This window comes from Scyliorhinus torazame, chromosome 6 (genome assembly GCF_047496885.1).
Source record: "Scyliorhinus torazame isolate Kashiwa2021f chromosome 6, sScyTor2.1, whole genome shotgun sequence".
Lineage (NCBI taxonomy): Eukaryota > Metazoa > Chordata > Chondrichthyes > Carcharhiniformes > Scyliorhinidae > Scyliorhinus > Scyliorhinus torazame.
This window is the reverse complement of record NC_092712.1, coordinates 96,170,171-96,184,690: the sequence shown is the minus strand read 5'-3', so window position 1 is coordinate 96,184,690 and position 14,520 is coordinate 96,170,171. Positions and strand designations below refer to the sequence as shown.

At 51.2% G+C, this 14,520-nt stretch overlaps 1 protein-coding gene across 1 annotated transcript in view; it reads right to left on the bottom strand.

Moving 5' to 3' along the window:
- The window catches only part of dnajc1 (DnaJ (Hsp40) homolog, subfamily C, member 1), a 328,861-nt gene extending 317,191 nt beyond the window's left edge, over nt 1-11,670 (bottom strand). The window contains exon 1 of the mRNA XM_072508505.1: nt 11,443-11,670. Coding sequence (XP_072364606.1) covers nt 11,443-11,586 — 144 coding nt within the window. The 5' untranslated portion in view covers nt 11,587-11,670. The remainder of the gene's footprint in view (nt 1-11,442) is intronic.
- Nucleotides 11,671-14,520: the final 2,850 nt, after the last annotated feature.

Sequence of the window (14,520 nt, the reverse complement as noted above, 5' to 3'; positions counted from 1 at the left end):
TCTCCTTCTGGAATGTGCCTTTGCAAGGCAGGTTTGGAAAGAGATGCAGTGGATTTCGTCACATTCATCCCTAGCAGCTCCATGATGCAGGACTCCTTGCTCCATGACTATTTCCAGAGAACCACACCCAGGTAAAAGTTCCTGCGTTATATATTGTTGCATTATTCATAAGTAACTAGGAAAAAAGTAAGTAACATCAGCCTGTTCAGATGATACCAGGTCTTTCCTAAAAATTTGCAAGAAAGATAATCCAGGCCAGCACTGTGGTGCAGTGGTTAGCACTGCTGCCTCACAGCTCCAAGGTCCCAGGTTCGACCCCGGATCTGGGTCACTGTCTGTGTGGAGTTTGCACATTCTCCCAGTCTTTGCGTGGGTTTCGCCTCCATAACCCAAAGTAGTGCAGGTTAGGTGGATTGGTTAAATTGCCCCTTAATTGGAAAAAAATGAATTGGGCACTCTAAATTTATTTTAACAAAGAAAGATAATCTAAAGAAAGATGTTCGGAAATCAAGCAACGTCATGCTGATGACAGATGGGAGGACGGAGATTCAACAGCTGGGAACAACCCAAATCAGAGGGACACACGAAACAGAGAGTCCTGCTACCCTGCAGAAAAGCTGCAGATTACCTCAGTAAACGAGGAGGGAAAAGGAGGCAACACGAAGGATTGGATGCATGGAATCAAGCAGAGCCCTGAAAGAATCATGGAAAGTCTCTGGAATGGAAGCTCTAGGGATAAGAGAGAGTTAAGAAGTTTTCTTGGCTCGACACAATACAGGAGCTCCTTAATATTGCATCAGTCAAAGCACACTGCAAACCTGTAGGAGCTGATGAAAGAATCATAGAATTTACAGTGCAGCATTTGGGCAGCACGGTAGCATTTGGGTGGCACGGTGATTAGCACTGTTGCTTCTCAGCGCCAGAGTCCCAGGTTCGATTCCTAGCTTGGGTCATTGGCTGTGCGGAGTCTGCACGTTCTCCCTGTGTCTGCGTGGGTTTCCTCCAGGTGCTCCAGTTTCCTCCCACAAGTCCAGAAAGATGTGCTATTAGGTTAATTTGGACATTCTGAATTCTCCCTGTGTACCCGAACAGGCACCGCGGCGACTAGGGGCTTTTCACAGTAACTTCATTTCATTGTTAATGTAAGCCTACTTGTGATAATAAAGATTAAAAGGAGGCTATTTGGCCCATTGAGTTTGCACCAGCCCTTGGAAAGAGCACCCTACTTTAGGCCTGCCACCGTACCCCGTAACCCAGTTACCCGACTTAACCTTTTTGGACACAAAGGGGCAATTTAGCATGGCCAATCCACTTAACTGGTGTGATATGGTCGAATTAAGTAATGGCATGATGGGAATCTGGTCAATGGGAAGACTGGTCAAAATGTTTGATACAATGTAAGAAAGGCTGAACTACTCATTCCAGCTCACCAGGCCCATGTAAAGAATGCTCACAGTTCACCAGACCCTTGTAAGAAATGCTGCCCTAACCATTTCAGACTGTAAGACTGATAAGGCCAACTCTGCATAACTTGAAGTCTGAAAAGATCAGCGAAGGTCAAGCCATTCCAAAACACCGGACCTCGGCAACTCCTGATAAAATTAACTCGTCATAACCCAGGGCCGTAGGAATTAAACAAGATAAGTTCAGGAAGAAATAATTCTATTCCGACCTTTCAATGTTTCCTCCAAGGTATAATGGTATGAGTGATGTGCCCCATAAAAGGTCTGCTCTATGCTTCCGTTTGTATTTCCGATCAAATTCCTGACTATACTGTTGTCACGCAATCTTGATAATGATAATGTCTCCATATTGAGCTAATTCTCTGCGAAAGCGCGGAACTTGCGAAAGACTCAGCAGTTTTGTTGACTGCTCTCTGACTTCAAGTTTCAGCCAGTACTGCATGCAGTCTTTTCGAAAATAAAGCTTTCTTATTTTGTCTTAACGAGTGTGTTGAATCTTTCTACTACAGAAGCGGGAAAATATTGACCTTAGCACCTGCACATCTTTGGACTGTGAGAGGAAACCGGTGCACCCGGAGGAAACCCAGCAGAAAGTGGGAAAAAGTGCAAACTCCACAGTCACTCGGGGCTGGAATTGAACCTGGGACCTTGGAGCGGTGAGGCAGCAGTGCTTACCACTGTGCCACCGTGCCGCGCACATTTTTAAAAATAATTAATTTAGAGTACCCAATTATTCTTTTCCAATTAAGGGGCAATTTAGTGTGGCCAGTTCCGGTTGCGGCTATGCCTAGTTCGGTCGGACGTTCGGCAGCTCCCGACGGGAACGGACTTTTGGGCTCTTCAGAGGGGCCCCAATGGCAATTGTTCGACGGCTTCCAGTGTGGGAAGGTGACATCAAGGTCCCCCCGACATTATGTGGATTGGACCAGGAGTGGAGCAGCTAAAAAAGTGATCCTAGTGCAGCGAAAAGTGCGAGGGAGGAAAACCAAGATGGCGGCGGGTGGAGACCAAGCAGCGTGGGCGCAGTGGTCGCAGGAGTTTCTTAAACGCTGCTTTGAGGAGCTGAAGATCGAAATGCTGGCGCCAATGAAGGCGGCAATTGAGAAGCTTGTGGAGACCCAGAAGGCCCAAGGGGCGGCGATCCAGGAGGTGTGGCAAAAAGCTTTGGAGAACGAGGACGAGATCTTGGGCCTGGCGGTGAAGGTGGAGGCGCACGAGGCGCTGCACAAGAGGTTGGCGGAAAAATTCGAGGACCTGGAGAATAGGTCGAGTAGGAAGAATCATCGGATTCTGGGTCTCCCTGAAGGAGTGGAGGGGCCCGATGCCGGGGCATATATGAGCACGATGCTCAATTCACTGATGGCCGCGGGAGCTTTCCCGAGGCCCCGGGAGCTGGATGGGGCTCATCGGGTCCTGGCAAGGAGACCCAAAGCCAACGAGCCGCCAAGGGCTGTAGTGATGAGGTTCCACCGCTTTGTGGACATAGAGTGTGTTCTGAGATGGGCCAAAAAAGAGCAGAGCAGCAGGTGGGAGAACACGGAGATCCGAATTTATCAGGACTGGAGTGCAGAGGTGGCTAAGAAGAGGGCTGGTTTCAACCGGGCTAAGGCGGTGAAGTTCGGGATGCTGCAGCCAGCGCGATTGTGGGTCACGTTCCATGATCGGCACCACTATTTTGAAACGCCTGATGAGGCACGGAACTTTATACAGACTGAAAAGTTGGACTCAAATTGAGGTTGTGTCGTGGGAGGGATGTTTACTGTGTTTACCGCGTTTGGTGAATGTTCTTTTTGTTTGAGTGCTGGGTAGGGATGTGTGAATGGATTTGATGTGGGGGCTGTGGGAGAGTGTGGGCGTCGGTTTGGAGGGGCAGGGCCCCACGGAGGAAGAGGGGGGTGGAGGCCCGGGGATGGGAAGTTGGGGTATGGCCGCAAAAAGGAGCTGCGCCAGAGAGGGCGGGGCCAGCTCAGGAAAACACAGGTTTTTTCCCGCGTTAGGGAAAGTTGGGGGCGGGGCCGGGGGTGAAGGGCGGTGCTGGAGAGGAGTGCACACTGACTGCCAAGGGGAGGGGGGATTCTCACTGGGGGGTCGATGGAATGGCGGGAGAGGCCGGGGTCAGCAGGAGTCAGCTGACTTACGGGAGTGTCATGGGGGGAGCAAAATGGCTAGATGAGGGTCTAGCGGGGGGGGGGGGGGGGCTGGGTTGCTGCTGCATTGGCCAAAAGGGAGCTGGAAGTAGGAGAGGTAGTTGGGGCGGGGGTCCGCCGCCTGGAGGACTGGAGGGTGCAGGAGGCGCGGGCACGTGGCTGGCCTAGAAAAGGAGATGGCTAGTCACCCCCCCCCCCCCCGATCCGGCTGGTAACTTGGAATGTGAGGGGCCTGAACGGGCCGGTCAAGAGGGCCCGGGTGTTCGCGCACTTATAGGGACTGTAGGCAGACAGGGTTATGCTCCAGGAGACACATCTGAAGGTGGCAGATCAGGTTAGGCAGAGAAAGGAATGGGTAGGGCAGGTCTTTCATTCAGGGCTGGATGCGAAGAACAGAGGGGTTGCAATACTGGTGGGGAAGCGGGTGTCGTTCGAGGCACTGAATATTGTAGTGGATAATGGAGGTCGATATGTGATGGTGAGTGGTAGGTTGCAGGGGGTGCGGGTGGTACTGGTGAACGGATTCCAGAGCTGGAGGTAGGAAGCTTGATAAGGGGGGGGGGGGGGGGGCTGGACCCAGCACTGGACCATTCTAGGCCAAGGTCGGGGAAGAGGCCAGCTGCGGCCAAGGTGCTTAGGGGGGTTATGGACCAGATGGGAGGAATGGATCCATGGAGGTTTGCCAGGCCGCTGGCCAGGGAATTTTCCTTCTTTTCCCACGTCCATAGGGCCTACTCCTGGATAGATTTTTTTCATTTCGAGAAGGGCACTAATCCCGAAAGTGGAGGGAACGGAATATTCGGCCATAGCCATCTCAGACCACGCCCCGCATTGGGTGGAGCTGGAGTTGGGGGAGGAGAGGGACCAGCGCCCGCTGTGGCGCCTCAATGTGGGACTGTTGGCGGATGAGGGGGTGTGCGGGCGGGTGCGGGATGTATTGAAAGATATTTGGAGGCCAACGACAACGGGGAGTTGCAGGTGGGGGTAGTCTGGGAGGCGTTGAAGGCGGTGGTCAGGGGAGAGCTAATCTCCATTAGGGCCCACAGGGAGAAGAGGGAGGGGAGGGAGAGGTTGGTGGGGGAGATTCTAAGGGTAGACAGGAGGTATGCAGAGGCCCCCGAGGAGGGGCTACTTAGGGAGCGACGGAACCTCCAGACGGAATTCGACCTGTTGACCACGGGGTAAGCAGAGGCACAGTGGAGGAAAGCGCAGGGGGCGATGTATGAGTACAGGGAGAAGGCGGGTCGGATGCTGGCACATCAGCTTCGTCAGAGGGAGGCAGCGAGGGAGATTGGTGGAGTTAAGGATAGAGGGGGGAATACGGTGCGGAGTGCGGTGAGAATAAACGAGGTATTTAGGGACTTCTATGGGGATCTGTACAGGTCTGAGCCCCCAGCGGGGAGGAGGGGATGCGACGATTCGTAGATCAGCCGAGGTTCCAGAGGGTGGAGGTGGCTGGTTTGGGGGCGCCGATTGGGCTGGAGGAGCTGGTTAAAGGATTGGGGAGCATGCAGGCGGGGAAGGCCCCAGGGCCGGATGGGTTCCCGGTTGAATTCTACAGGAAATACGTGGACCTGCTGGGTCCGTTGCTAGTGAGGACTTTTAATAAGGCGAGGGAGGGGGGGGACCTTGCCCCCGAAATGTCCAGGGCGCTGATTTCTTTGATCTTGAAACGGGACAAGGATCCATTGCAATGTGCGTCGTATAGACCGATCTCGCTCCTCAATGTTGACGCTAGGTTGCTGGCGAAGGTGCTGGTTACAAGAATTGAGGACTGTGTCCCGGGGGTGATTCATGAGGACCAGACGGGATTTGTGAAGGGTAGGCAGCTAAACACTAATGTGCGGAGGCTCCTCAATGTGATTATGATGCCCTCGGTGGATGGGGTAGCGGAGGTAGTGGCAGTTATGGCCGCGGAGAAGGCCTTTGATCGTGTGGAGTGGGAGTATCTTTGGGAAGTGTTGCGGAGGTTTGGGTTCGGGGAGGGGTTCATCAGTTGGGTCAGGCTGCTATATGGAGCCCCAGTGGTGAATGCGGCTACGAACGGGCAGATGTCGGAGTACTTTCGGCTGTACCGGGGGACGAGGTCATGCGGATCCTTAGGGAGTTTGGGGAAGATCCGTAAGTGGGTAATGGAGGGAGAGTGGGCAGCGTGGAAGAGGCTAGAGATGGAATCCTGTGTGGGTACGAGCCTGAGGGCGCTGGTGACGGCACCGCTGCCGCTCTCGCTGACAAGGTACACCACGAGTCCGGTGGTGGCGGCGACGCTGAAGATCTGGGGGTAGTGGAGGCGACACAGGGGCGAGGTGGGAGCCTCGGTTTGGATCCCGATTCCGGAGCCTAGGGGCGCTGGAGGAGAAGTTTGGGCTGCCCCCGGGAAACGCTTTCAGGTACATGCAAGTGAGGGCATTTGTGAGGTGGTAGGTGAGGGAATTCCCACTGCTTCCGGCACGTGGGATTCAGGACAGGGTGATTTTGGGTGTATGGGTTGGAGAAGGCAAGGTTTCGGCGATTTCCCAGAAGCTGAAGGAAGAGGAGGAGGCCTCGGTGGAGGAGTTAAAGGGCAAGTGGGAGGAGGAGCTTGGGGAGGAGATAGATGAGGGTCTGTGGGCTGATGTCCTGAGTAGGGTTAATTCTTCCTCCTCTTGCGCCAGGCTCAGCCTAATGAAGTTCAAAGTTACTCACAGAGCGCATATGACAGGGGCGAGGTTGAGTAGGTTCTTTGGGGTGGAGGACAGATGTGGGTGGTGCTCGGGGAGCCCGGCAAATCACGTCCATATGTTCTGGTCGTGCCCGGCGCTGGATGGGTTTTGGAGGGGTTTTGCAAGGACTATGTCCATGGTGGTGAATGCCCGGGTCAAGCCGAGCTGGGGATTGGCATTATTTGGGGTATCGGACGAGCCGGGAGTGCAGGAGGCGAAAGAGGCCGGTATTCTGGCCTTTGCGTCCCTGGTAGCCCAGCGGAGGATTTTGCTACAATGGAAAGATGCGAGGCCCCCTAGTGTGGAAGCTTGGATTAATGACATGGCAGGGTTCATCAAGCTAGAGAGGATAAAGTTTGCCTTGCGAGGGTCTGTGCAGGGGTTCCTCAGGCGGTGGCAACCGTTCCTAGACTATCTCGCGGAGCGTTAGGAGGAGGTCAGCAGCAGCAGCCCAAGGGCGAACGGGGGGGGGGGGGTCTTTTGGGGTGGCGTTTGGGTGAAGGTGAATGGTATATGGGGGGGGTTATTGTATATGGGGGAAATCCAATGTATAATTTCTGATTGCTGTGTTCTTGTTTCTTTCTTTTGGGGGGGGTTGTTGAAAATTTGAATAAATATATATATATATATATATATATATATATATATATATATATTTTTTTTTTTTTTTTAATTTAGTGGGGCCAATTCACCTACTCCACACATCTTTGGGTTGTGGGGGTGAGACCCACGCCGACACGGGGAGAATGTGCAAATTCCTATCGGACAGTGACCCGGGGCCAGGATGAAACCTGGTCTACAGCGCCGTGAGGCACCATTGCTAACCACTGTGCCGGAAAGAAAACGGAGTTCCAGTGGTCAGAGTATCACGACAGGAGCTTCAGTCTATAATCTTGCAATAATAATAATCTTTTTATTGTCACAAGTAGATTTTTATTAACACTGCGATGAAGTTACTGTGAAAAGCCCCTAGTCGCCACATTCCGCAGCCTGTTTGGGTACACAAAGGGAGAATTCAGAATTCTCCAGGGTAATGGCTTGTAACTTCCAGCTCCTCAAGTGTCGAATTTGGGTGGGGAGTACACAAAATAAGTGCTGGGGAATCTATCTCAGAAGTTCCCAGATAAGACTCAGAGAGTTAGAAGAATTAGAAGAAATAAAACCACTTCAGCATACCTTTTTTAACCACTGCATGGGATACCCGCCACATCCTGGCTGCATGGGACACTTCTTCCTTCAACTTGCAGGCCAAATTCATAAGTTGCTCAACCCCCCCCCCCCCCCCACAAACTTGGCTCAGCTCGCTCAGTGACCATCGCCACCTCCCCCTATTCCAAAAGCGCACCCTGCAAATTTCGTGCACTTCCCCTGTACGCTTATATTCTCCTTGGCCTGTCAATTTTACTGGCCCCTCCCTGGCCTGTCAATTTCACTGGACCCTTTAAAGCAACCTGCTTTCCAGCAGCCAGTGCAGAGAGAAAAAGGGTGCTCACTGGTGCATCTCCAGTGAACATCTGAACTCACTGGAGATGCACCACACTGGGGCCTGCAGCCTCCAAGCAGCTCCAGCCAACGGAGGTTTGAACAAAGTTTGCAAGAGGAGATCTTGTAATTCCAGCGAACCATTCTAGCCTCCCTGATACTGGGGTCAAAGAGTCTCAGAGTGGCTACAGGACATTCGGGAGAGGGAGGGTGTTCAGCCAACCGTCAAAGTACACTTTGATAAGTAAAAAAGAGATGACGTCCTAAATGCAGAATATAGGGGTAAATTGAAAAGCCGGACCTCAGAAGGTAGTGATCTCAGGATTAACTAGCAGTGCCACGTGCTAGTCGGAGCACACATAGCAGGATAGATCAGAGGAATTCAAGGCTGGAGGGATGGTGTGAGGGGGAAGGTTTCAGATTCCTGTACATTGGGACCAGTTCTGGGGGAGGTGGGAGCAGTACAAACTGAACGGGGTGCTCCGGTTTCCTCCCACAAGTCCTGAAAGACGTACTGTTAGTTAATTTGGTCATTCTGAATTCTCCCTGTGTACCCGAACAGGCGCCGGAATGTGGCGCCGGAGCTTCTCACAGTAACTTCATTGCAGTGTTAATCTAAGACTACTTGTGACAATAGAGAAGGCCTTGGCCCACAGCAGAGTGGCTCTGGAGAAGACCAATGAAACCATGAAAGCCTATGGAGCCACGAGTCCCTTTTGAGACACAGTGGTCAGATTACCTCATTGGAAGCAGAGAGGTCTTTGGTAGCTGAAGCGAACAAATCATTGAAGGGCAAGGGAAATGCTTTAGAGAGTCGGTTCAGGAGGCAAAAGGCTGCCAGAGAGGGTGGAAGGCACAACGCCAAAGAGTACTTTGCAGATGTCATTGAATCTAATTGCAGAAGGAGGCCATTCTGCCCATGGAGTCTGCACCGGCCCTTGGAAAGAGCACCCTACTCAAGCCCACATCTCCACCTTATCCTCATAACCCCAACTAACCTTTTGGACAAGAGGCAATTCACCATGGCCAATCCACCTAACCTGCACATCTTTGGACTGTGGGGGGAAACCGGAGCACCCCCGGAGGAAACCCACGGAGACACAGGAGAAGGTGCAAACTCCACACAGTCACCCGAGGCCAGAATCAAACCCGGGTCCCTGGCGCTTTTGAAGCAGCAGCATAACCACTGTGCCACCGTGATGTTCGGGAAGATGGTGGAGGAAGATGGATTCACGTCCCCTTCAGAGTTGGACCAAGCCTATTGTACACTCCAGCAGAGGCCTTGTCCTGAAGGAGCATCGCAACTTCAAATGGGAGGGCTATGCCATCAGGTTTTACCAAGGAGTGGGAGCGAAGCTGGCAGACAAGAGGGTTGCGTTCAAAGTCAAGGCTGCCTTGTACTAAGTGGAGTCTGGTTTAGTGTGGTGTACCTGGCACAGCTAAGAGTAACTTTAGAGGGAAAGGATTATTTATTTGATGAGCCGGGAGAGGCGGACTCCTTTGTTAAGAAGCACAGATAAGGCGCAGTGTTTGATTGAGTTTTTTTGGGTGTTGGGGACAGACATGTGAATCTTTACATTATTATGATTCAATGTTTATTTTTGTATTTTCCCACTGTTGCTGGGGTTGAATTTTTTTTACAGTTTCCGGTTTAGTTTTATGAGGGGTGCTGTTCTGAATATGTAGCTCCCTGTCCAGAGCGCAATGGTTTTAGTATTTTGTTGTTTGTCACCATTTTTCTTAACTCTAGTTGGGAGTCTCCCTGCTAACCTAAGAGTTAAAAAACAGGAGCAGTGTTGAAGAGTTGGCTGCAGCTCATTATAGTAGTTTTTTAGATAAATGAACTTAAGAGTTCTTATTTTGTTTAGGTTTATTAGAAGTAGATTTTAGTTGCTTTGTGTTCGCCTTGTTTCTATTTGGCTCCTTCTCTGGGTACAAGTTGATGAATTTGGACAAGAATGAATGTCTCCCGGTCAACTCTTCCTTCCCCCCCCCCGCCCCCCCCCACCACAACCCCCACCATGCACGACAATGGATGAACGGACACCGCACAACAATCACCAGGCAGGAGTGTTCCCTTCAGGTCGGGGAACACTTCAGCAGTCAGCAACATTCAGCCTCTGATCCTCGGGTAAATATTCTCCAAGGCGGCTTTCAAGACACTCAACAACGCAAAATCGCCGAGCAGAAACTGGTAGCCAAGTTCCGCACACATGAAGACTGCCTCAACCAGGATCTCGGGTTCATGCCACATTACATGTAACCCCCACCATATTGTCTGGGTTTGCAGAATCCTGCTAACTGTCCTGGCTTGCGATAGTAAGAAGTCTTACAACACCAGGTTAAAGTCCACAGGTTTGTTTCAAATCACTAGCTTTTTCACCGGAGGAAGGAGCAGCGCTCCGAAAGCTAGTGATTTGAAACAAACCTGTTGGACTTTAACCTGGTGTTGTAAGACTTTTTACTGTGCTCACCCCAGTTCAACGCCAGCATCTCCACATCCTGGCTTGCGATAATTCACACTCAATTACCTGTGATTATTACTCACTCCACTCACTGTCTGGTCGTGTAAAGATTTGTTTGCCTTTAAAGATTCACATTCCAATCTGTAATTATCTTGCAATTGTGTCTCTCCTATATGCTGCAATTGTGAATCTGCCTCCACTTCACCTGGTGAAGGAGCAGTGCTCCATAAACTTGTGATTTCAAATAAGCAAGTTAATGACATTGGTAGATTGATTGGGGCATACATTTTAAAGAAATAAGGATGTTATATATTGTTTTGTCATCGTAGATAGCTAGGAACTAAGGTGTTATGTGCAAGTGTTTCAGGGAGCCATCTTTCACGGCTGCACTGGAGACTGAAGCGATGTGCACATAACCAGTCCAATCTAGTTTTTCTTTTGAAACCAATCAGCATGGCAAAATTAAACATAGCGTTTCTGATCTTTACAGACTTACAAAAAGTGTGTTAATGAACAATATCTGGGAACCAAAAGGCAACAGGAACACAGCACCAGTACGTCAAAAAGAGGATGATGAACATTGAGGATGAGGATTACAAGTCTTAAAATGATTTTCAATAAGCATCGATACTCCCTTTTTAAAAAAAAAAAACATATTTACAACATAACACATTAACAATCCTCACATACTGTAGCAATGGTTATACAGTCTGGAGGTGTTTCAGTTGATATGGAAACGAAAATGCAAAGCAGCTACTTCACACGAAATCAGCCCTCTCTTAAAAGAGATATTGTGACAAAATGTATTCAAAGCAGCAAAGGACCTTTCACCAGCCCTTGGCCAACTTTTTTTTAAAAAAGAGTTTGTACTTCTGAGCGTCTTAAACGATTAAGTGAATGAGATGGGGAGCGGGATTTTCTTTCACAAATCCTCAGACACCAGAAGAGCGGTGGGAGGGTGAGCTGGGCGAGCTTGGAGACTTGGGCCCTATCTCACCGGCTCCGCTCTCACTCCTTCAACCCTGCCTCGCCTCACCAGAAAGGAGCGGCTCCCGGGCTAGGCCCCGGCAGCCTGGAGCTGCCTCGGCACCATCACTCAGGCCGAGACACACAACCCGGACCAACAAAAGCAGCAGAGAGTAAGCCCAGTGGCCGGAGGCGGGCCTGTTTACCCATCCCTCACCTGCTCCACGCCGAGGAACCGGTAAAAGTTCTCCTGCAGTTCCTCCACCAGGTCGAAAAGCTCCATCTCGGCCGTGTCCCAGCCCAGGGACTGGGGCACACACATTAGCAGCATCAGAGCCCAAGGCGAGAGGGGAGACGGCATCTCTCAGCCTGCCTGAGTCCCTGGCACCGGCCTGGGGACGTGGCTCATTCACCCACTTCTTAAAGGGGCCACACTCGTCTGACCAAACTCAACTGTTTCCGAGCAAAAACGTGCATTGATATAGCGCCTCTCACGGCCACAGGGCGCCCCAAAGCGTTTTAATAATCATAATCTTTACTCGTGTCACAAGTAGGCTTACATTAACTGCAGTGAAGTTACTGTGAAAATCCCACAGTCTCCTTGCTCCGGCGCCTGTTCGGGGACGCTGAGGGAGAATTCAGAATGTCTAATTCACCTCACAAGTACGTCTTTCGGGACTTGTGGGAGGAAACCGGAGCACCCGGAGGAAACCCACGCAGATACGGGGAGAACATGCAGACTCCGCACAGACAGTGACCCAAAACGGGAATCGAACACGGGTCCCTGGCGCTGTTAAGCAACAGTGCTAACCACTGTGCTACCGTGTCGACCGAATTGAGTACTTTTGAAGTGTAGTGGCTGTTTTAATGGGGGAAACACAGGCCCAATTTGCGCACAGCAAGCTCACACAAACAGCAATATGATAATGACCAGATAATCTGCTTTTCTCCGTGATGTCCACTGAGTGATACACTCTTCAGAAGTGTGCCACGGAACCTTTTACATCCGCCTGAGGAGAGGGCAGCCTCGGTTTAATATGTCTGAACCATGCAACTCTGACATGTCGTGCAGCACATCCTAATGGATCAAACCAAAGTCATGAATGTTGAAGCGCAGTTAAACAACTAGCCAGAGGACAAGGCTGCACAAATACCCGCATCCTCAATGGTGGGGCAGCCCAGCACATCAGTGCAAAAGACAAGGCTGAAGTATTTGCAGACACCTTCACCCAGAAATGCTGAGTGGATGATCCATCTAAGCCCCCTCCTGAAGACCCAGGCAGATAGCAAGAAACAGCTGAAGGAACTGGATTCTGCAAAGGGTATAGGCTCTGACAACAGAGAGTCAAAGAATCATACAGGACAGAGAGGCCCTTCAACCTATCAAGTCTGCACAGACAAAACCATACAAAATCTACACTAATCCCACTTTCCAGCATTTGGCCCATAGTCTTGGATGTTACCACATTTCAAGTGCTCATTGACTTACTTTTTAAAGTTTGTGAGGTTTCCCGCCTCTACTACCCTCCCAGGCAGTGCATTCCACACTCCCACCATCCTATGGATAACTTCCTCCAATCTCCTTTCAACTTCCTGCCCCACACCTTAAAATTATAAGACCCTTCCACGGTGTCCATACCCCTCATAATCTTAGACACCTCAATCAGGTCCCCGCTCAGCCTTCTCTGCTTTAAAGAAAACAACCCAAGCTTATCCAACCTCTCGTCACAGCCAAAATTCCCCATCCCTGGCAACATCCTGGTGAACCTCCTCTGCATCCTCTCCAGTGCAACCACATCCTTCCTTTGTGACACGAAGACAACTGCACGCAGTACTCCAGTTGTGGCCTAACCACCATTTTGTACAGCTCCAACATAACCTTATAAGCTCTTTTAATCTATGCCACAATGGATAAAGGCAAGTGTCCCATATGCCTTCTTAACTACTCTGTCTTAACCTGTCCTGCTGCCCTCAGGGATCTGTGGACAAGTGTCATGTGAGAGTACCTTTAAGAAATGGGTGTTTATAAATGGGTGTGTATATAAATATCTGTAGTGTGAGTACCTTTAAGAAATGGGTGTTTACTACTGCAGTGATGTCAGAGAGGGGTGGAGCTGGGCTGTCTGTCCGCTTTTTACTTTCATTTTTGAGCAGGCTGCAGGGTGTGTTTGATGCACTATCAATTAAGACGACATGAGTGTAGAGAGTAATCAAGGCTTTATTACACAGAGATGTGTGGCCTCCTACAGCTGCTTTCGAAATGGCTGCAGTTCGGAGAGCACACACATTTATACTCCGCCTACTGGGCGGAGCCAGTAGGCAGGGATCTACCCCTGTACCTTTAGTACCCTCATATGCAGTGCAGCATATACAATATAATACAACAGTGGTGACTACCACATTCACCCCCTGTTAAAAATCAGTCCAGCGGGGGTGGTAGAAAATTATTTACATACAGGTTGTCATTAAAATTTCAGAGAAGGTTACAAATTTAGACGGGCGGGCGCCTTGATCCGTCGTTGAGAGCGCTGCAGTGCTGGTGGTGAGTCAGGTGTCGGCTTGGTCGTCGGTGACTCCGGGAGTGTGTCGACATCCTCTTCATCTCCGGGTAGGACCAAGGGGAGGACGGATTTTCCTGGAGCGGGGGCTGTGGTGGGGTGCGCTGGGGGAAGGGAGGGTGGCGCCAAGGCAGAGTGGGGGGGTTTGAGGCCCAGCTGGTGTCAGGTCCCTGAGGGGGACTGTGTCTTGGCGGCCGTCGGGGTACACTACGTAGGCGTACGGGTCTGCGTGGAGTAGCTCTACCCTCTCAACCAACCGGTCCGCCTTGTGGAGCCACACGTGCTTGCGGAGGAGAACGGGTCCTGGAGCTGCCAGCCACGTTGGGAGCGAAATCCCGGAGGTGGACTTCCTGGGGAAGGCAAAGAGACCTTCATGGGGGGTTTCGTTAGTCGCCGTGCACAGGAGCGACCGAATGGAGTGAAGTGCGTCGAGGAGGACCTCCTGCCAGCGGGAGGCCGGGAGATGTCTGGACCGTAGGGCTAGCTGAACAGCCATCCAGACCGTCCCGTTCTCCCGCTCCATCTGCCCGTTTCCCCGGGGGTTGTAGCTGGTCGTCCTGCTCGAGGCAATGCCTCTGTTGAGCAGGTACTGGCGCAGCTCATCGCTCATAAATGAGGATCCCCGGTCGCTGTGGACGGAGGGAGGGAAACCGAACAGAGCGAAGATGGTGTTGAGGGCTTTGATGATGGTGGCAGACGTCATATCAGGGCATGGGATGGCGAAGGGGAATCTGGAA